We start from the raw sequence: 23,614 nt of genomic DNA, 5'->3' as shown, positions 1-23,614 counted from the left end.
TATGTAACATATGTTAAAAAGGAAAACAAGATTAATGTTTGATCCCTTCAACCGGATGTCATTGGAACGAGTTAGAAATGGCGGATATTACAAGATGTGATTTGTCGAAAGTAAAGAGAGAATTGATCATAGCACACAGGGAATGCGCTCAGCGGCGTGTACTCAATGGTGCTAAATGGTAGGTATTTTTTACATTTCCTACTTGGGATGTGTTTAAAGGGAAAACGCTCAAACCGACCGCTCATATCAGCAAATATCGGAAACAAGTATTTTTTATAAAATTCTGTCTGTCAGACTGCAGTTAACCGATCGCAGCTTATGGAGCTAATCAGCTGCTAATGGGCACCGGCTGCAGACTGTTGTTCTCGATTGATTGATCTCACCTGCCTCTTCTGTCGTTAGGGTAATTGTATGTTACACCCAACTCTATCATTAACACTTGGATCCCCTTTCTGTGCTATCACCCCCTTACCATTGTTGCGGCCATAACATTTTCGAGTCCCGAGATGACCTTCTGATCCGAGGTCGAACGCCTTGTCCACATGGCCAAAAAGGTTAGCCCCGTCAGCAAACTGACAAGGTAAGGATGTCATCTGTGGGATGACTCCACGCCCTCCCCCGTCAACAGAAGGCACATCCCAGGCCGCATAGTAGGGTACTGAGGCTTATTTTGCCCAAATTTAATATGAACGTGCTAAGCCCCATGTTGGGTGCAATGTAGCAATGTAAAATTTTCGAGTCCCATGATGGGATTCGAACCACGGACCTTCTGATCCGAGGTCGGACGCCTTGTCCACATGACCAAAGAGGTTAACCCTGTCAGCAAGCTGACAAGGTAAGGATGTCATCTGTGGGATGACTCCATGCCCTGCTACACCATCATCAGGGTTAAGTATCCCTTTCTGATCAAACACCCCTTGACGTTGGGTTGGGAATTACTTTGGGTCAGTTATGAGTGGCGTAGCTAACTTATGTCATTATATGAATTAATCCAATGTAAATTGCTGAATAACTGTAAATGTTTAACAAGTTTTGAGTTTTGCAGTGGAATATGGTCACCATGCATGTAAGTGATCATAAAGTTAGAGATGGGTATATAGAATTTAATAATATTTTATGACTTATAGCTAATTGGAGATGTAGAAGTGTGCTGTAATCCTACAGTGCACATTGGCAGATTTTTCTTATGGGACAATCCGTCAGCTGTCTGTAGTCCGTCTTTATGACATGTAGAAAAACTTGTATTAAACAAGAAACGGGTGAGGGGACATTATAGCTGCAGCTTCCTAAAGATAACTGTCCCAAAGTAGATAGCAACAATATAAAGAGGAACAAGCTTTCATCATTCTTGAGAAGTCATTGTGGCATGTGACATGCTTGCACTGTCTGTTTGGAATGATTGGGACATTATGTTATAAGTGCACACAAAAATGTGTTAAGCATTCATTTGGTATTTTGTGTTTGAAATGAGAAAAGAGGACTGTAAACATGGTAAATATTTTTGTAGAAATAATGCTGCCTAATGTGTTTTCTTATAATTTTAATGGCATTTGTTGTTTCAGGGCTGCAGAGTTATCCCATGCTCTGGAAGTGTCAGTGGATGTGCAGTCATTGCAAGGGGCAGATCATCCGGTAGATCCCAGTATACAAGTTGAAAATATGATTAAGTGCTATAGGTCTCATCTTCCCAAGGCAAGGGCATTAACCGACTAAAAAGGTCCAGTTTCCACCCTTGCCGAACTAGGCTGGTATTATGGAGTTACATTTTGGCCGGACTAACGAGTCTAGGCATAGTCCAATCAAAATCGTGCATCGAAATCTGGTTCGTAAACAGTCGCAGAGGTAACGTGTACGCAAGACGGCTCTGCCGTCTCTTGTACGCGAGACGGGTGCGGTCAGCAGTACTCAGTGAAGCGCTTGATATATGTTGTTACACTACGACAAATAAGCTTTAAGAAAATACTGAAATTATGTTTCTGAAAAATGTGCACATAGGAGAAAATCGCTGTCCAAAATTGGCAAATTTGGCTACAATTTCGTACATTTCTCTCCAAATTTGACTCTTTTAATTGATTTTTCTACATTTTATATCGTTTGATAACAAGCATCTAACAGTCAACTACGTATATATTTTTTTTAATCACATAGGAAGCGTGTAGGGATGGGTTGTTTTAGTGTCACATGCAGACATCTGTAATCCATCGACAGGCAGTCACCCCTGCAAGTGACTCTCTCTCAGGCCGTCTTTCACTCGCTTGTTCGGAGAGCCGTCTCTCGTACGCGTAACGGGGCTGTGGGACGACTTGTTTACCAGTTGCGAGCAGTTTGAGGAGAGTACACATGTTTCAACGCGCTGGCACATAGGTGTGAGTTCGTGTGCCCGAAAAAGTATATACATGTTGTTACACTACGACGAATAAGCTTTAAGAAAATACTGAAATTATGTTTCTGAAAAATATGCACATAGGAGAAAATCTTGTCCAAAATCGGCAAATTTGGCTCCAATTTCGTACATTTCTCTCCAAATTTGACTCTTTTAATTGATTTTTCTACATTTTATATCTTCCACCATATAATATATTACCCATTTCAAATTTTTTTTTCGTTATACGTGATCAAAATAGATTTCTCCCTTGTTCTAACCACGAACCTACGCGCTAAATAAATATCGTGGATATTATACACGCACCATTCTGATTCAGACACATTTAGTGTAACAAGATGGATGATCCGATTGAACATTTTAGTCAGGCATCGGTTACCTCCCTTAATCTGCTTGTCGACCAGTCACTTGTACGCGAGACGGTTCGCGCAGTTTCGAAGAAGTAAACGTTTCAACGCGATGGCAAATGGGTGTGCGTTGGTGTGCGTGAAATAATTCATATATTTTGTAACTCAACGATGAATAAGCTTTTAGAAAATACTACATTTTAGTTTCTGAAAAATATATACATAGGAGAAAATCGCTGTCAAAAACAGAACATTTTGCTCCTTTTTTTCACATTTTTCTCCGAATTTGACCGTTTATTATTTTCTTATGACATTTTTTTCATGTCATACGATAACTTGTATGATTATCAATGACTCTACGTAATTTTGTTTTATTATTTTCACAAATAACACTTGTAGAGACATTTATGTGCAACATGCAGATATCCATGGTTCACTGACAGGCCGTCACGCATACGAGTGAGCCCTCTCAGGTGGTCACTTGTATGCGAGACGGGAGAGCCGTCTCGCATACACGTTACGTCCTCTACTGGTAAACTGTCCTGTAGATTTCGGTTGATTGCAGGATTTGCAAAGCATGTGCACTGCCAACTTGTTGTCAACAGATATTTTCCAAATCTTTTCATGTTTTAAATCAAGGTGCTCACGCATTGCGCGATGTAAGACCAGTTTTATCACAACATAGACCTTGATTATCGATCAGATCGTCTTGACTAGGAGCCACTGTTTTGTTTCAAGCAAATGCAATTGATAGGAGAGGTGGAATCTGATTGGTCTAAAGGAGAGGCTCAGAAGGGACATAACTCGTAATAGCCACTGGTGGCGCTACGATAGAGCCCAGGTATTCCAGCCTAGTTCGACAAGGGTTGAAACTGGACTTTTAAAGTCAGTTAACTCTCTTGCCTCGGGAAGATGTATAGGTCTAGGATGACCACCATCATGGCCATAGCAATGCTTGCAAAGCATGCTCAGGGACCAGTTCAAACGTTTGATGTCAGATAAAAGTCTTAATTCCTTAAGTTTAGGCCCTGAAAGTTTTCCATCTGACAAAGTCAACTATTATACCTGATTTCTCAATGTTTAATATGGTAATTAAACTAAGCAAGAACCCTGATCCAATTTTTATTCATATGCTGTAAACTAGGTTAGGAGTTGTCATTAAATACACCTGATCTTTCCAAGAGGTAGGGTTTTATTGTCGCCAACACTAGTGGTAAGTCCTAGTGCAATGCATATTATAGAATGGCTGATTTGAAAACCCTACAAATGATTTTCAACCCCTACTGACAGTAAATCTATAACATTAGTCGATAAATGTTCTGAAAGAGCAGGGCTAAACATGATGAGAATGCGTGAACTAAGAGGCCACTAAACGCAGGAATTCAACATTTTCAGAATTAAGTTTCTTGTTGGTGTGGGGGTATGTCTTAAAACTGAAGGAATTAAGTTTTTAGTTTGACATCAAACTTTTGAACTGGTCCCTATGCACACATCCAATACTTCCAAGCCAAGGACCCATTGAGGATTCTTGCTTACAATAGGTCCCAAGCAATTTCTCCTTGTCGTAAGAGGTGACCAAATATATGTCACTTGGTTGATCTGTGTTGATAGCATATCTTCATACCCTGATGGTGTGGATTGTTGCTCACAGTATTGACCTCTGTATTGTCTGTCCCAGGGTCAATTATTTACAGGCTGCTGTCATGTAGCTGGAATATTGCTACGTGTGACGTTAAACAACAAATAAACAAACAAATCCAAGCCAAGGGTACTGTTGACAATTTAGGTAATTGGTGTTCACACTTAATTTGTGTAAAGGGCTAAAGTGGACCACGTATCCCTACCTGGGATCATTCCATACTGATCTAGGCCCACTTGCACAAAGCGATCTTAGCACTAAGCTGATCTTAACTCCCATACTTTAACATAGGCTTACAATAGTCTTAGCGCTAAGATCGTTTTGTGCAAGTGGGCCCTGGAAAGTAGTAACCTGGTTTTTGTGTCAGGACCACTGGGCAGAGTATGACAAGTACACACTGGCCACCACATACTTCGACCTGAAGGAGTATGACCGAGCTGCCCTCGCCGTGGAGCAGTGTACCAGTCCCAAGGCTTACTTCATCCACATGTACGCCAGATACCTGGCTGATGAGAAGAGAAAGATAGACAATGCATCCGACTCTATAGGTATTGACTGTAGTGTACTAGGGCTAGTTTCAATCCCTTAGAAAGTCTGACCATGATGACAAACCTCTCTGTCATAAATAATTTAGTGTTTGTATATTTTCAATCAATTCATGTCTTGGATTTTCGGGGGCACGGGTGGCCCAGTCGTCTAAGGCGCTGAGATTCGCTGTGCAGAGTTGCGTCCCTTGGCACGCCAGACACCTATGATTGTGGGTTCGAATCCTGGTTCGCCCCAATTATGTTTCTAGGTTTGACAGCACCATACCCATGCTCGTGGGTTTCACCAAAGTGGTAAACGTCTGAGACCTGCATCACTTCGGGCTTTCCTCCGACATTAAGCTGACACGCCGCGATATGACTGGAATACTGTTAAAAGCGGCTTTAAACCCATCTCACTCACTCTCTCACTTGGATTTTCGGCACAATAAAAAAGAATTCGTGTGAAAATGACCCAGTATACAGGTATTTATCAGACTTGGACACATATCTGAGTATTAATTGGCAGCTGTTCTTTTAAAACAAATAGCATCCCTTAGATTCGTCCTTACCTCTGTGATCTGTCATGTATATACTTACACAATAGCGGGGTTGAAGATATGCTTACACCAAAGTGGGGTCTTGATTTGACAGTGATCGTAACATGATTGTTGTTGGTGCAGGTCCGTCGGAGTCAGTGGACAATGAGAATCTGAAGGTGTTGAAAACTGACCTCAGCAAGAAGAATGTGAACAAGGAACTGGATGGGTTTGGTTTATATCTGTAAGGAAAATTGGATGTAGAAATTAATTCATCAGTTGCATTTCATTCATTTCTCACCTGCTACAGGGGCGGTCGGGTAGCCTAGTGGTTAAGGTTTTTGCTCGTCATGCTGAAGACCCGGGTTCGATTCCCCACATGGGTACAATGCGTGAAGCCCATTTCTGGTGTCTTCCACCGTGATATGGCTGGAATATTGCTAAAAGTGGCGTAAAATCATACTCACTCATCTGCTACATATTCATGATACTAATTATCTCAGGACCCTATCAATCATTTTCCTATCTGGTAAACAAGGTTAATGGAAGTTATTATGTAACATGGTACATATCAAGCAGTAATCTCCCCTTAAAAACTTCATTGACTTCTTCTAAATAACATGGGGGCACTGATGGTCCAGCCCTCTAATTAGCTGTGCAGAGTAGCGACCCTTGGGCACACCAGAGACCTATGATCGTGGTTTGAATCATGGTACCCCCAATTATGTTCGAAGGTTTGTGAGCACAATACCTGTACCTGTACCGAAGTGGTAAACGTCTGAGACCTGCATCATGCAATAATGAGACTGGAATACTGTTCAAAGTGGCGTGAAACCCAACTCTCTCACTCACTCACTCACTCACTCACTCACTCACTCACTCACTCACTCACTTTATCTAACATAGTCTATCTGAATCATTTTCTTATGCGAATATGTATCCATCAATCATTTCTTCTGATCCTCCAAAATCTAAGGCCTATACCAATGTTTAATGTGTCATGTTGCCTGTCCTTTGATGAAAAGCATTGTTATTGTCACAATCCATTGTCTCCTGTAGGTATGGGATAGTCTTAAGAAAGCTAGATTTGCAGAAGGAGGCAATGAATATCTTTGTGGAGGCTGTCAACAAGGAACCATTACACTGGGGGGCGTGGCAGGAGCTAGCCATGCTCATCACAGACCGGGAGACGGTGAGGAAGCCATGGTCCATCATGAATGCCAAAAGGAAAATCTTACGTTAAGAGCATGTTCAGTACAATCAATAAGCATGATGCAGCAGAAAAATATTTTGTTTTTTTATGTATGCTCAATATTATTTTGAACAAGTATACTTGAGATGTCCCCGATCTGTTGCACACATCATCTGACACATGTTGTCTCACGGGTGAAGCGGAAATCAATTCCTTTTGTTTTTAAGGATATTGGAAAGTGTTATCATGGTTATGTCGGAGAGTATTACATAAACATGCTGAAAAACATGTTCTTATTTTATTACTGCATAAACAGACTCTAAACAGTTTCAGTCCGGATCGCAATAGAGATAGGGAAGTTTCAGTTCGGATCGCAATAGAGATAGGGTAGCTTCAGTCTGGATCTCAATAGAGAAAGGGTAGCTTCAGTCCAGATGGCAATAGGGATAGGGTAGCTTCAGTCCGGATCTCAATAGAGAAAGGGTAGCTTCAGTCCGGATCGCAATAGAGATAGGGTAGCTTCAGTCCGGATCGTAATATAGATAGGGTAGCTTCAGTCCGGATCGCGATAGAGATAGGGTAGCTTCAGTCCGGATCGCAATATAGATAGGATAGCTTCAGTCCGGATCGCGATAGAGAAAAGATAGCTTTGAGTATGCTTTAGGGTGTGGATTTGGCACATTAAAAATATGCTTATTATTATCGGAACAAAAACACTAACCTGCGACCTGAAATGTTGTTCAAACTGGTTAATGCGTAGCTCACTCGGCTTGGTTGACATGTTGCAGCTGTCGTCACTGAGCCTACCAGACCACTGGGTAAGACAGCTGTTTATGGCACATGCCTATCTGGAGCTGCAGCTGAATGAGGAGGGTCTAGCGATCTACCAGACCTTCATAGCCACTGGCTTCAGTAAGAGCAACTACATCGTCTCACAGATTGCTGTGGCCTATCACAATATGAGAGGTAGAATACAGAATTTCATATGTTGTCAAAACTTTCTGAATATTTTTTAGCCATTTTCAATGTTTTGATTTCACATGTGTTGTTTGGAGACTGTTATTTCATCTTTGAAGACATGTTCACTGTGGCTGTTGCTGTTCGTTTGTAGTAGAGGTGCGCGATATTACCGGTATGCCTTGATATGAAATAATTTTGAATACTTATCACAATAAGTTTGAAAGTATGGTATATTGTGTTTTTCTAAATCATGCAAAATTTTACATAAGTTACAAGTCATATTGAAATTGAGAAATTTGAAACTGTTTCCTGTGAATGTAAAAGCGAAACTATTTGCGATGTGTCAATTACACTTGCTTTGTCACCACAGCAACATCCAACAAATGTAAAAAATGAGCGGGGAAACCTTTTTAATTCAGCTTCAAAACAAGTTGCCAATGAAACACCACATGCAATATTTTGTGGTACATATTGCAATACCTGAATCAGTATTGCAACAAATTGCAATACAAAATTCAGTCAAGTAACCATCACTAGTTTGTAGCATATTGAGAGTTGGTAGTATCAATTTCCCCAAGCATGATTCTGATCCCTGCTGTGTACAGATGTGGACCAGGCTGTGACGGCCTTCACGGAGCTGCAGAAGATGGACCCCTACAGAGTGGAGAACATGGACATCTTCTCCAACCTGCTCTATGTGAAGGTTGTCATTTACAAGTAACATAATACTGAGCCTTAGTTGTAGCCGTAGCAAATGGGATCCAAGCCATGGTTGAAATATACAAAATTGCCAGGTTGCCATCAGGACCCAAAGATTTTAGAAGCTGCAGGCCCTGATGAAACCCTTCTCGCCTTCATTTAAAAATCTGCAGCTTGTTGTGACAAATAAACTGACACATAAATTCACTGCAGGTCATAAGGACCCATACAAATTTGAAGCTACGTGCCCGACACGAGAATTACCCGTCACGGGCCTACAGTCAGGTGCTTATTTCGAACACTGGATCCAAGTCATTAACTTTATTTGCCCATGTTGTCTTCTGACTTAAATTTTATGATGTAGACCTTACTAACTACAGAACACTCTGGGCAGAGGGTTAGCCTAGTGGTTATAATGCTCGCTTGTCACGCCGAGGACCAGTGGTTGCTTTCCCATATGGGTACAATGTGTGAAGCCCATTTCTGGTGTCCCTGCTCTGATAGTGCTGGAATATTGCTACAAGCGGCATAAAACCATACTCACTTATACGCTGATGAATACTCCACTTATACAGATACTATGTGTCATATTCATACAAGGCACGTCCACCTCCGTGGTTTAGTGGATAGAGTGTCTGCCTTTAGAGTGGAAGGTTGTGGTTCCATTCCGAGCCGTGTCGTACCAAAAGATGTTAAAAGATGGTACTTGTTTTTACCCTGCCTGGTGCTTGGCAAGAGGGTATAAAACAAGGACTGATCGGCCGGAGTCAGTATACTGTGTCTGAGTTGGGTGTCCATGTTAAAATGCAGTATGGTATGTCAGTGGGCTAGCACTATAAAACCAGCAATAGTCAGGACTAGTATAAGCAGCCACATACATTCACGTCGCTAAATAAGAGAAATAATCTTGAACCGTTTCCACAAACACACAGAACTAGACTCAAGTTGTCTCCAGAAGTTTACATAGTAGTCTTCCTTCACTTTAATTATCCCCCGCCGCGCGAAAGCGCGAAGCGGGGGATATAGTATTCACGACCGTCCGTACGTCCGTCCGTACGTCCCACCTGTTTGTTGCCGCGATATCTCAAGAACTAAACACTGGATTGTCTTCATATTTGGAACTATGGTGTATATACAGACTCCGCAGACACCAGTCGGTTTTGGTGACCTTGACCCCATTTTCAAGGTCACAGCAGGCATATCTGCTTTTGGAGTTAGAAAACGGTGTTGCCGCGATATCTCAAGAACTAAACACTGGATTGTCTTCATATTTGGAACTATGGTGTATATACAGACTCCGCAGACACCAGTCGGTTTTGGTGACCTTGATCCCATTTTCAAGGTCACAGCAGACAAATCTGCTTTTGGAGTTGGAAAACGGTGTTGCCGCGATATCTCAAGAACTAAACACTGGATTGTCTTCATATTTGGAACTATGGTGTATATACAGACTCCGCAGACACCAGTCGGTTTTGGTGACCTTGATCCCATTTTCAAGGTCACAGCAGACAAATCTGCTTTTGGAGTTGGAAAACGGTGTTGCCGCGATATCTCAAGAACTAAACACTGGATTGTCTTCATATTTGGAACTATGGTGTATATACAGACTCCGCAGACACCAGTCGGTTTTGGTGACCTTGATCCCATTTTCAAGGTCACAGCAGACAAATCTGCTTTTAGAGTTGGAAAACGGTGTTGCCGCGATATCTCAAGAACTAAACACTGGATTGTCTTCATATTTGGAACTATGGTGTATATACAGACTCCGCAGACACCAGTCGGTTTTGGTGACCTTGATCCCATTGTCAAGGTCACAGCAGGCAAATCTGCTTTTGGAGTTAGAAAACGGTGTTGCCGCGATATCTCAAGAACTAATCGCTGGATTGTTTCATATTTGGAACTATAGTGTATATACAGACACCGCATACACCTGTCAGATTTGGTGACCTTGAACCCATTTTCAAGGTCACAGCAGGCAAATCTGTTTTTGGAGTTGGAAAACGGTGTTGCCACAATATCTCAAGAACTAATCGCTGGATTGTCTTCATATTTGGTAGTATGGTGTACAGGCGGGGGATATTTCGTCACTCTGTGACAAATACTTGTTCTACAGAACGTCAACATGGTCAACAATCTCATTAAAATCAGATCTTATTTCTTGCCACAGCTGAACAGCGGTAGCGAGAACTAAAGTCTGATTTTAATGAGATTGACATGGTCAACATATTCATGGACACAGTCAAGTACAAATAACATCTGTAAATTCCTCACATCTTGTCAATCTACATATTGCCACTTTGTGACCCTTTGTCATGCAATGAATAGTGTGACGCCATAAACCAATCTGATAACTTGGTATCACGATCCAATGAATATGAAAATGAATACACCTAGCAGGAACTTTATTTAACCTCCATTCATCCATGCAATGTCTGATTTCTCAATACATATATGTTTTCGTTGTTTTGCATCTATAAAAAATTGTGATGGTCATGCATGGCAGGGTATTTCTTCGATGGTTTTATCAATTGATACAACCTTAGTAATGAGTTTTATCAATTGATACAACCTTAGTAATGAGTTTTATCAATTTATACAACCTTAGTAATGAGTTTTATCAATTGATACAACCTTAGTAATGAGTTTTATCAATTGATACAACCTTAGTAATGAGTTTTATCAATTGATACAACCTTAGTAATGAGTTTTATCAATTGATACAACCTTAGTAATGAGTTTTATCAATTGATACAACCTTAGTAATGAGTAGTATCACATGTTTTTTGAAGACGTTATATGAAATAAAATAATTCAATCATGTTCAAGTAATTTTGGTCCTACAATTTTTTAGAAATGTGGTATCTCGTATTACTATTTATTATTCCCCGTCACAAAGTCCTTCCATCACATATCGTTCCGGAGCTGAACTCACAAACCATGAGAGATATCGTAATCAAACTTTGCACATGGATAGATCCATTGGTGAACTGGTGCCTTTTGATAGTTTGGGATTTTTGAAAAAATTGTTTTTAGAGTTTCCATGGCAATGCCTTTGACTTCGACTGAAAATGGTGGTAGTGCTCCACACAATCGGACATATCATATTGGTGGTGGATATGACTAATTCATGTTTGTTTTGTAGGACATGCAAGCAGAGTTGGCCAACCTGGCACACAAGTGTACAGAGATTGACAAATACAGGGTGGAGACATGCTGTGTTGTAGGTGAGATTACCTCCCCTTGGAAGGAGGTCAACTGGTGTAGCGTTAGTGTGACTCAACTTATTTATCTGGAGTTGTTAGTTTAGTTTTACTTCCTCTTTTGGGAATAGTGGGGTATAAGTGTTCACTTGACAAACAGACATGAATGTTATCTTCATATTTCTACAATGAACACTCACTCAATCTCTCTTGGGTTAGGGGCGGTCGGGTAGCTCATCACGCCAAAGACCCGAGTTCGATTCCCGACATGGGTACAATGTGTGAAGCCAATTTCTGGTGTCCCCCGGTGTGATATTGCTGGAATATTGCTAAAAGCGACGTTAAACCATACTCACTCACTCACTCTCTTGGGTTACATTTCCTTTCATGTGTACTAGGCCTGGGATGGGTGACTTGGGTACTCGGGTAGGGTAGGTCCTACCTACTGGACATGTGGATACTCATGTGATATATTGTTTAATGACAATAACAATAAAACTCCATGGTTACACTACAAGTCAATAATGTTTGCATTTACTTCTGACTATGCACACAATTATTCTGACTTTTATATTTTTTAATATAGATGAAACTTCATTTTATGCATGATCAGATCCTTTTTTGTACGAGTATCTAACTATGTTTCTGCAAGGGTTATGGTAAAACAATTCCCAACTGGACATTTTGTCCCCAACTCTTCAGACCAACAGTGGGTACGCGGGTAGGGTCGGGTACCAGGGTAGTAAATTTGGACTGGTCCCAGCCCTAGTGTGTACAGTCGAACCTCGCTTATCCGGACACTTGTAGTTTCCTCAAACATGGTGCATGTAAACAAGTTTCCGGATTTCTGAATCCGTTGTTATGATTGCCTTCTTTTCCCTTGCTGTCATTTCGTTTCCGCAGATTGGCTTGCCCCCTTGACTGTGCTGCAATGTACTGTGCAGAAACTCAGTCACCTATTTCATTGCAAGGTTATTGATATGATCATCTCAAACGTCACCTCAGTGTCAAATGACAATCACTGCCCAACTAACGATCAGACATGTAACTAATTAGCACAGTGATCACATGCTACCTGTCCCTTTGATGTTGGCTGAAGGTGATGATGTTTAAAACAAACGTTGTTAAGCGAGGTGGCTGTCTGGTATGTGGGAACATATGCTGTGTATGTTCAAAGTAGGTAATTGAAATGTCTTGACCTGGAAACCATATTTACAGAAAAACAACAACATTTTATGTAGTTTTATTTGGTTTCACGTAAATATTGTCCCTGTAGGTGGGGTTTATGGGTATCTGGGGTCCTGATATCAAAATCCTGACGTTCAGACTTGATAGTTCTTGTGATGTTCAGTATGCTGACATTTTGGTGTTATTTTCCAGGAAACTATTATTCCCTCCGTTCCCAGCGGGAGAAATCAATACTCTACTTCCAACGAGCCCTGAAGCTGAACCCGCACTATCTCTCAGCCTGGACTCTGATTGGTCACGAGTTCATGGAGATGAAAAATACATCAGCAGCTATACAGGCGTATAGACAAGCCATAGGTGAGATAGAGCTAGTCTATAATTATGATCAGTCAGATATAATTCAGCTGTCAAAATTCCCTGAGACAACTAAATTGTGCCGAGGATAAGTAAAAATCTAATAACGGTTGTCTTCATTGACTAGTAGCATTTGAGGACTCTGACTGTGAATCAGTTCTCAATTTTGCTTCAGATTGGAAACTGAATAAAACATAAAACAAACATAGTAAGCATTGTTTTCTTGTTCAAGCAGGACCATCTACAAAGTCTGAGGACCAGTTGAATAAGGTTTACGCTAGTCTTCTTGACTAGTCTTAAAAACCAAATTTCTAAGTCTGTCTAATGTGTTCACATGAAGTTTAGTGTCTCTTGTAGACTGGTGCAATCTGAAGAAATAGTCACAAAAGAATAATGAAAATGAATTAACATGAAGTATGCCTTGTTTATGAAATATACAGCTTGCGAATGCAATAAATAATGTCAATGCTCTTACGGGACTCCACCCAAAAAAGTCCAAGAATCTGTACTGAGAAAGTGTTATCCCAAATATAACATGTGTTACATTTGACCACTTTCTAACTGGCAGCGTGTGTTCAATGCTCTTACAATCCTTAACGAACTACTAACCCAGAGGTTCCATTGCCTTTCTGTTGATGCTTTTTTGACAACAACAAGGTTACCAATGTTAATTGATTTGTGCTGAGTCAGTGTTGTCTTCCTTACAGAGGTGAACAACCGTGACTATCGAGCCTGGTACGGTCTAGGTCAGACCTACGAGATACTCAAGATGCCGTCCTACTCCCTGTATTATCACAGACAAGCCCAACAGCTCAGGTAGGTAGGACCGTCTCCATGGTCTAGTGGATAGAGCGCCTGCCTGGAAAGTTAATTCCTGGGATGCATTATGCCAAAAGATGATAAAAGATGGTACTTGTTATTACCCAGGTCCCAGCCTGTTGCCATTAACATGATTAAGGGGATAAAACAAGGACTGGTTGCTCGGAGTTAGTATAGTGTGTCTGAGTGGGGTATCTTGTTAAGTTGTGGCATGGCATCTCAGTTGACTAGCACTATAACACTGGCATTAGGCCGGAATAGTACAAGGCTAACAGCTCAGGTAGGTAGCAGGTATGTTTCCCTTATGGTGGAATAGAGACACATTCCACTGTACATGCTGCAGGCATTTAGATTTTATAGAACGCTTTGGTTTCCTTTCAAAGAGGCTACAGTCTGTGTGATACCTTAAAGTTAGGGGTACTTTTAGATGCAAACAACATAATGGATTTTTGCATACCCTGAACCCCCCGTTCTCGATTCATCAGTGAAATATGTGACCATGGTGACATTTATCACGTTTTCTGTGCTGTTCCAGACCGAATGACTCGCGGATGGTTGTAGCCCTGGGTGAATGTTACGAGAAGCTGGACCGTCTCCAGGAGGCCAAGAAGTGTTTCTGGAAGGCCAACAGCATTGGGGACGTGGAGGGCATGGCACTCATCAAGCTGGCAAAGTAAGATCACAGTAATTGTGTAACAAAATCTTATGTGTCTTATGAGTGTCTTATGTTTAATGCACAGTTTGTTTATTGTGAACCTCTGAGGTTGCAGGCAGAAAATCAAATAGAAAGTGCCTTTTTTATTTGAGGCAATGCATCTCGGTTATTTGTGATGTCGATGTAATGATCTTTTCCTCGAAGTCAGGCGAATTGTTATTACCTGTACTTGTCTTGCTTATTCCCCGTTTTTGTGTATGAACCCCGTGGGGAATCTGGGTCAGACAGGTCCCCAGCAACCTAGGCTGGTCATGAGAGGTGACCAAATGCATCAGTGGTCAAGCTTGGTGACTTGGTTGACTGTGTGTCATCATACTCCAACAGCGTGGATCGGTGCTCACATTATCAATCAGTGGATTGTCTTGTCTAGGGTCGATTATCTACATGCTGCCGTCAAATAGCTGGAATATTGCTGAGTGTGGTGTTAAACAACAAACAAACAAATCTTTGTATGTGAGAATAGAGTGAGTGAGTGAGTGAGTTGGGTTTAACGCCGCTTTTAACATTATTCCAGTTATATCACGGCGTGTCAGCTTAATGTGGGGTGAAAGCCCGAAGTGATGCAGGTCTCAGACGTTTACCACTTCGGTGAAACCCACGAGCACGGGTATGGTGCTGACAAACCCAGAAACATAATCGGGGCGAACTGGGATTCGAACCCACAATCATAGGTATCTGGCATGTCCGAGGGACGCAACTCTGCACAGCGAATCGCGGAACCTTGGACGACTGGGCCACCCGTGCCCCCCGTGAGAATAGAGAATAGAGAATAGACTAGAAAGTAGACTATGAATGTTACTGTTTTGTTTGAGGATTGTGTTGTGTGTGACTTAGAGTACCACTCTGTTGAAGGTTACACATTAGTATGTGATATGGTACACTCTCCCATGACATGCATGATGCAATATATGTTCTCTGCCAGACTGTACGAGAAGTTGAATGAAGAACACCAGGCTGCCGCTGCCTATAATGAATATGTGTCGCAGGCCGAGAGGCAAGGGGTACGTATGTGTCGCAGGCCGAGAGGCAAGGGGTACGTATGTGTAGCAGGCCGAGAGGCAAGGGGTACGTATGTGTAGCAGGCCGAGAGGCAAGGGGTACGTATGTGTAGCAGGCTGAGAGGCAAGAGGTACTTATATGTTGCAGGCCGAGAGGCAAGGGGTACGTATGTGTCGCAGGCCGAGAGGCAAGGGGTACGTATGTGTAGCAGGCTGAGAGGCAAGAGGTACTTATGTGTTGCAGGCCGAGAAGCAAGGGGTACGTATGTGTTGCAGGCTGAGGAAAGGGGTACGTATATGTCGCAGGCCGAGAGGCAAGGGGTACGTATGTGTCGCAGGCCAAGAGGCAAAGGGTAGGTTTGTGTCGCAGGCCGAGAGGCAAGGGGTATGTATGTGTCACAGACTGAGAGACAAGGGGTATGTATGTGTTGCAGGCTAAGGAACGGGGTACGTATGTGTCGCAGGCCGAGAGGAAAGGGGTACATATGTGTCGCAGGCCGAGAGGCAAGGGATATGTATGTGTCGCTAGCTAAGAGGAAAGGGGTAGGTATATGTCGCAGGCTCAGAGGCAAGGGGTAGATATGTGTCACAGACTGAGAGACAAGGGGTATGTATGTGTCGCAGGCCGAGAGGCAAGGGGTACGTATGTGTCGCAGGCGGATAGGCAAGGAGTATGTATGTCTGTGAATATGTGTCATAGTCCGAGATCCCATTGACAATACCCTGTACCCTTGACAACACCCTGATCCCACTGACAACACCCTGATTCCACTGACAACACCCTGATTGTCTTGACAACACCCTGATCCCACTGACAACACCCTGATCCCCTTGACAACACACTGATCCTCTTGACAACACACTGATCCCTCTGACAACACTCTGATCCCACTGACAACACCCTGATCCTTCAGACAACACCCTGATCCTCTTGACAACACCCTGATCCCTCTGACAACACCCTTATCCCACTGACAACACCCTGATCCCCTTGACAACACCCTGATCCTCTCGACAACACACTGATCTCTCTGACAACACCCTGATCCTTCAGACAACACCCTGATCCTCTTGACAACACTCTGATCCCACTGACAACACCCTGATCGTTCAGACAACACCCTGATCCTCTTGACAACACCCTGATCCCTCTGACAACACCCTTATCCCACTGACAACACCCTGATCCCCTTGACAACACCCTGATCCTCTCGACAACACACTGATCTCTCTGACAACACTCTGATCCCACTGACAACACCCTGATCGTTCAGACAACACTCTGATCTCCTTGACAACACCCTGATCCCTCTGGCAACGCCCTGATTTCCTTGACAACACTCTGATCCCGTTGACAACACCCTGATCTATTTGACAACTCCCTGATCCACTTCACAACACCCAGAGCACATGATCACACCCTAACGCCCTTCAAACATGTTGACTTCACTAACCATGTAGCATGGCATCTTACCGCTATAAACAGTGGTAAATCATGGCCATCACATGCAATACTGGCTGTTTGGTTGTCTCAGTAATGGTGTATTTCTCACTGACATCAGATCAACAACACAGAGGAACTCGGCCCTGCCTTCAAGTACCTGTCCAACTACTATGTGAAGACAGCTCAGCTGGACGAAGCCTATATCACTGCACAGAAGTGTGTAGAATTCACAGAGGTAGGGGAGATTACTGCTGCAGTCATACCACTGCCATACCACAACCACTGTTTTTATTGTTTTGTGGCTCTTGTCATACTTGTGTGCCAGATGTAATAGGATGTTGTGAAATTAGTTGTTTGTAGATTGTTAGATTATTAGGAAACTGGAAAAGGATGCATTTTAATCTTTCATTAATGAGAATAAAAGGTGGTTGATATGAAAGAAATAATTAATATGTGACCAGTGTGTCTTAGAGTTACAGTTTCAGTTGTGAATTTGATTTTAGAACAGATGTAGTTCCACTGTATTGTAGGTTTTAGGATGCGTTTGAGCAGGTGCCAGAAGTAGAGATGCTCCACCTCTTGTTTCAGCAACGGGAGGAAGCGAAGGCGTTACTCAAGCAGATCCAGGAGCTGCGCAATCTGAAGCATGGCGCCACCACCGCCCAAATGGATGACAGCTTCACCTCCATCTTCCCCGACCAGTTTCAGAGGAACGAATTTAACCCACTGGGCAGACTCTCTCCTGTGAATCTACGATTCACACCCTGAACATATGTGTTGAAAAATGGACAGAATGTGAGGAGTTTGTTCCAGTCACGGAAGAGAAGAGTATCTCCTGGGGAGACAACTCTTGCATGTGCACAGTGGTCGATAAAGGGACCTCTTAGAAACAGGAGCCAGGAAAAAGGGATGGTGGAGATTGTTTTACATTCAGTTTGGAATATTTCAACAACAAAGGACATTTCATTTAAGATCATCTGAACAATGTTATTTTTTTGTCACTTTCTTCTTTCCATACAAACAAGAACATTGGCATTTGTCGGACCAGGTTTGAGTAATCATGGCAGTTCTACATATAATTTCAATGTAGGTTTGTAACGGTTAACCAAACATTCAGTACATCGCGATATTCTCTGCCACGATACAAGTATAAGGTATATAGGGTTTCTCACGCACCTGTGGATGAGAAACCCATTTGAGATAACTACAGTGATCCCTCGCTACAACGCTACCTTCGGGGTCCAAATAATTGAAGAGCGTTTTTGATGATCAGCGGTTTAATCAAGGTTGAGTCGTAGGTGGTAGATGACCAACAAGACAGTACACATGCTCTGCCTACCTCACACGATCTACGTTGCACGTTTCAGAGTTTAAATAAAGATTAGAATAGAAGTTGTTAAACTTGAGTAAATTTTGGGAGCCATGCTTTACCGCCCGCTATACCTGAGTTAGCGCCATAATGAAGAGCACAATAGCCAGGGAACACTGTAGTATCAAACATTTGAGATAAAATTCCAGGTCTGTAATTAGCTACGCCATGTTGATGACTTAAGGTCAGATAATGACGGACTGCTTTCCTGATTGCAATTTATTGATAATTTTTGTCATGCTTCTGTTAAATTGAACTGCACATGTATGTCTGTCGAAGCTTTATGGGTTTGAGTGTTTAATGATATTAGTGTTCTTGATCTTATCTCATTTGCATTATCACCTTGGTAATCAACAGATATAGCTGAATTTTATGAAGGGTCACACTGGAGAAAGTTGTGAGTAGACGGCCATATGATGTCACTCATGACCATTGTTATGTATTAATGAGCCACTGCTATAAATAGACTAGATAAATTATGCATCGATTGCATGCCAAAATGGTGCAAATAAGGGAGTGTAAGAAACATTACTGCATTGGGCCGGTCATATACCATCTATCTTACAAGTTATAGTTTCAAAACCAGCGAAAGCAAGTTTGTTACTTTTTGAAACAACTTGTAAGATATATGGTATCTGACTGACAATCTCCATAGATCATGTATCCATACAGTGTGATAGATAAATATATGAGGGTGACTTGTAAAATGAAGATAAGTACTGTTTGGACTGTGCAATACTCCTGTGTGAAAGAAGTGGGAAGATGTGTGTTGGTAAAGCACCAGTTCATGTTGAAAAACTGATGAAATGATGTTGGGCTCATGTACGAGAATCTTGTTCTTGTAATACTGTTATGTTTTATGTGTAATAAACATAAACAAATGAAGAATTTTGTGTTACTAATGTTTGTCTTAAAGATTGTAGATGGAATATGAAATTTATTCCAGGTTTGTACAGATACTTCCTTCAAATTATTTGTAAACATTGTATTTATGAAATATATGAGGAGCGGGAGTTATGGTACAATACATCACTGCAGGGAGAATAGACCATTAGGGGTGCTCCTGTTGGAACAACACACCTTTTAGTGAGTTTAGCCTTGACATTCCCATACACTTGCCTAAGGAGATAAGAATAATATTGGCCATTAATGGTCTGCCCTTTCAGGAGGTAGTCCACCAGTAGGATTCCTTTGGAGTTCCAGAAAATCTTGCCAGCTTATGGAACCAGCTTTGCCTTCTTCGAGGGGAGGTCGGGTAGCCTAGCGGTTAAAGTCTTTGCTCATCATGCCAAAGACTTGGGTTCGATTCCTGACGTGGGTACTATGTGTGAAGCCCATTTCTGTTGTCCCGCTGTGATGTTGCTGGAATATTGCTAAAAGCGGCGTAAAACCATATTCACTCACTTGCTCTCACTGGCCTTCTCCAGAGGAGGGGATGTTATGCTTTTCAACTGCTTTGACTGTTTAGTCTCTGGCTGACTGTGGTGAACATGAGTCTCATCCATAGTTACACATCACTCAACAATATCAGATGGGTCTGCTTCCAAACGACGTAAGATGAGGTGATGAACCTCGAGCTTTTCTGATCAGGAGTCTGAATCCTTGGACCCTGTGTGCTGAAATCTTGGTCATGCTAAGTTCATTCTCCAGAATGTTCTCAACACTCTCATGAGAAATGGGTAGTGTATTGGCTATGTGATTTGTGGTGAGTCGTCGATCAACATTTTCACATCAACAGGACCATGCTCATGATATGGTCGGAATCGGTCAGTCGACTGTTCTATTGGGCAGTATTGGCAGAGATTTATTTTGAATATGGAATGAGTTCTGTCGTTTTTCTTTAGTGGTGTCAGTTGAAGTTCTTCCAGATCTTGCATCTTCATCGAGACTCTCTTGTTCTCTTGAACTCGCTGTCCACCACTGAACAGAGGCAAAGAAAGGAGCATCACGTCCCTAAAGTGGATACGGTTAGCAAAGCTGTAACATGTTCATCAACAGAGAATACCTGGCCACTACAGCAACATGCTGCCTACTTTTGTGTTTGGTCCTGATGAAGCCTGCACACAGAGAAAGTATTCACTACAGGTTCTACTACACTAAATCAGAACTGGTTGTAACTGTGCGGTTTTAGCCTTCAGTGCAGATCAAGAGACATCTGCAGGCTGTGATTGGATGATATTGTGTAAGATGTTTATGTCTTTTTAATGTACATCCATCCAGTAATTAAAACTGCCCATATTTTTCAATATTTGGTGCTGACTTTTTTAACATGATGACTTGTGCTTTATGTGAGCACAGATATTTTGAAGTAGGTGACATTTGGTGCGGAACTGGGGTTGGTGTGTTCAGCTTCCTGTACTCGGAAAAGGAGCTGGCTGACCTAGTCAAAATTTGTGTTTTTATTGCAGCTTTAAGGCCAGATTGTGCATATATGTAAATGTAATGGCTGTTGAATGCCTATTTATTTTTTAAAAAGATATAACGTTACTATAGAAGTCTATGGGAAAACATTTGATTGTGTGTAACCTAAAGTTCCATCATGAGGCAAAGTCCATGTATTAGCACCTTTGCACAAAGGATAATTAGAAATAACACAATATATTTTATACGAGTGTTAGAGTGGTGGCTGTGGTGTCTTCAACAAACAAACTCTCCCGCGTAGGATATTTGTCTGTAGTATTAACGCAGATGTGGGAAAACGAAATGTACGTTACTGTCCCAGTTAAGAGTTCAACACCAAAAACATTTATAGAAATATTTGTCCACTAATTGCAACATTGCTTATTAATGTGTTACACCACCTAGACAGTTCTTTGGTGCAAAATGGGTGTTCATATTCCCACAAATTAACGAAATGTCTGTTACCTAAAGTACATTTGAAGTAAATGTCATGTCATACGACAAAAGTACCAAGCTAACCTTCAAAATTACAATGGTATCCTCATTAATACACGGTTAACAGCCATGATGATTAGGACAAATAGAGTAATTTTGAATGAAAAATGCAAATTACGCAATCAATTTAATAGAAACGTAGTCATATGAAAACAACTTTAGTAAATCATCCATGCATAGTCACTGATAGCATCTATACAATGTACAGCTGTTTATACGGCTATGTTTAAAAAGATGAACGTCAAACTATTAATAAGTTATGATTGTACGTTACCTACTTATACGAAACTATTCATTTTCTTGAAATTAGTTTTATTTTAAGACTCGTGTGCTTCCTTTAGTCCGCCATGGGTTGCAGCAGACATCCAGCATTGGTTCTGCTGGACATGATCATGTGTTGGACAAAACTTGGTATGTTTGGCAGATTGTGTGTTTCTTGTTCATTTGCTTTGAAAAAGTACTGCATTTATATGTCAATGTTAGAATATCGGGGTTAGAATAGGTCTTCAGCAACCCATGCTTGTCGTAAGAGGCGACTAACGGGATCGGGTGGTCAGGCTCGCTGACTTGGTTGATGCATGTCATCGTATCCCAATTACGTGGATCGATGCTCATGATGTCAATGACTGGATTGTCTAGTCCAGAATTGATTATTTACAGACCGTCGTCATACAGCTGGAATATTGCTAAGTGCGGTGTTAAACAACAAACAAACAAACATGGATTGTCAAGTTATATTTTGTTGAACAAACATGGAGGAAATTTATGTATATGCATATGTAGAGAAAGATGTTTTACTGTTGGTAAAGTCTAGCCGGGTGCAGTGGTGTAACGCGTTTGTTTCCAGCCGGATGTAGTTGAGTAACGCGTTTGACCTTTCTATTTTATAAATCAGTTGCGTGTTTCTCTTCCAAAACTTAAGACCGCCTCCATGGTCTAGTGGTAGAACGTCCGCCCGGAGAGCGGAAGGTCCGGGGATCGATCTCTGGCCGCGTCATACCAAAAGACGTTAAAAGATGGTACTTGTTGTCACCCTGTCTGGCGCTCGGCATTAAGGGACTAAAACAAAGACTGGTCGGCTCGGAGACAATGTACTGTGTCTGAGTGGGGTATTCATGTTAAACTGCAGCATGGTATCTCAGTGGGCTAGCAATATAAAACCGGCATTGGTCCGGACTAGTAAAATCAGCCACATTGCATGCACGTCGCTTTATAAGTGCAATAATCTTCGACGCGACGTTAAACCAATTCGCCTCACCTGTTTCCTTAATCTGTAACGTACATTTCCCCTTATGTTCCGTCAGACGCGGTCCCCTACACTTCGATTGCTAATCCTGAGATAACAATAGCACTTAATTTGATATCCAGTTATATACACGCAAAATATGCATAATGCTTCTAAACCAACCAAGTAAAATATGTGGTTTATCAAGTTTATTTTTGTGAAATATTGGCTCTTCTTTTTTAACTTGATTGTACTTAAAAAATGGAAACTATTAAGGGTTTACTCTTTTTCCTTCGCAGTTAAGCTAAGCCACCCCTCCTAACACTTGTCGGGGGCGCGGGTTGCCCAGTCGTCTAAGGCGCCGCGATTCGCTGAGCAGAGTTGCGTCCCTTGGGCACACCAGAAACCTATGATTGTGGGTTCGAATTCCGGTTCGTCCCGATTATGTTTCTAGGTTTGTCAGCACCATACCCGTGCTCGTGGGTTTCACCGAAGTGGCAAACGTCTGAGACCTGCATCACTTCGGGCTTTCCTCACACATAAAGCTGACACGCCGTGATATAACTGGAATACTGTTAAAAGCGCCGTTAAACCCAACTCACTCACTCACTTACCAAACACTTGTCTCTGAAGATTGAGTCTATAAACGAGTTTATACAGAGGGCTCCGTGACGTGGCAGGCATATTTCTGACATACACTCATACACTCGGCCCCCTGTTAAATACAATGGTGCACTTGACATTCTACTCTCTCTGCACTTGGCATTCTACTCTCTCTGCACTTGGCATTCTACTCTCTCTGCACTTGACATTCTACTCTCTCTGCACTTGACATTCTACTCTCTCTGCACTTGGCATTCTACTCTCTCTGCACTTGACATTCTACTCTCTCTGCACTTGACATTCTACTCTCTCTGCACTTGACATTCTACTCTCTCTGCACTTGACATTCTACTCTCTCTGCACTTGACATTCTACTCTCTCTGCACTTGGCATTCTACTCTCTCTGCACTTGACATTCTACTCTCTCTGCACTTGGCATTCTACTCTCTCTGCACTTGGCATTCTACTCTCTCTGCACTTGACATTCTACTCTCTCTGCACTTGACATTCTACTCTCTCTG

General features: G+C 41.9%; 1 protein-coding gene across 1 annotated transcript; it reads left to right on the top strand.

Moving 5' to 3' along the window:
* The first annotated feature begins 33 nt into the window (after positions 1 to 33).
* On the top strand, positions 34 to 19,258 carry LOC124138052 (cell division cycle protein 23 homolog). Its single transcript, XM_046504560.2, has 14 exons — positions 34 to 178; positions 1,563 to 1,632; positions 4,737 to 4,917; positions 5,577 to 5,676; positions 6,492 to 6,624; positions 7,413 to 7,590; positions 8,190 to 8,287; positions 11,426 to 11,507; positions 12,864 to 13,028; positions 13,733 to 13,841; positions 14,380 to 14,517; positions 15,482 to 15,560; positions 17,120 to 17,236; positions 17,590 to 19,258. Exons 1-14 carry the CDS (start codon positions 78 to 80, stop codon positions 17,767 to 17,769), a joined length of 1,731 nt encoding a protein of 576 aa, XP_046360516.1. The 5' UTR covers positions 34 to 77; the 3' UTR covers positions 17,770 to 19,258.
* The last annotated feature ends 4,356 nt before the right edge of the window (positions 19,259 to 23,614 follow it).

This window comes from Haliotis rufescens, unplaced genomic scaffold (assembly GCF_023055435.1).
Source record: "Haliotis rufescens isolate VD_foot unplaced genomic scaffold, xgHalRufe1.0.p SCAF_12, whole genome shotgun sequence".
In the NCBI taxonomy this organism is placed as follows: domain Eukaryota; kingdom Metazoa; phylum Mollusca; class Gastropoda; order Lepetellida; family Haliotidae; genus Haliotis; species Haliotis rufescens.
This window is presented reverse-complemented; position numbering and strand designations above follow the sequence as displayed.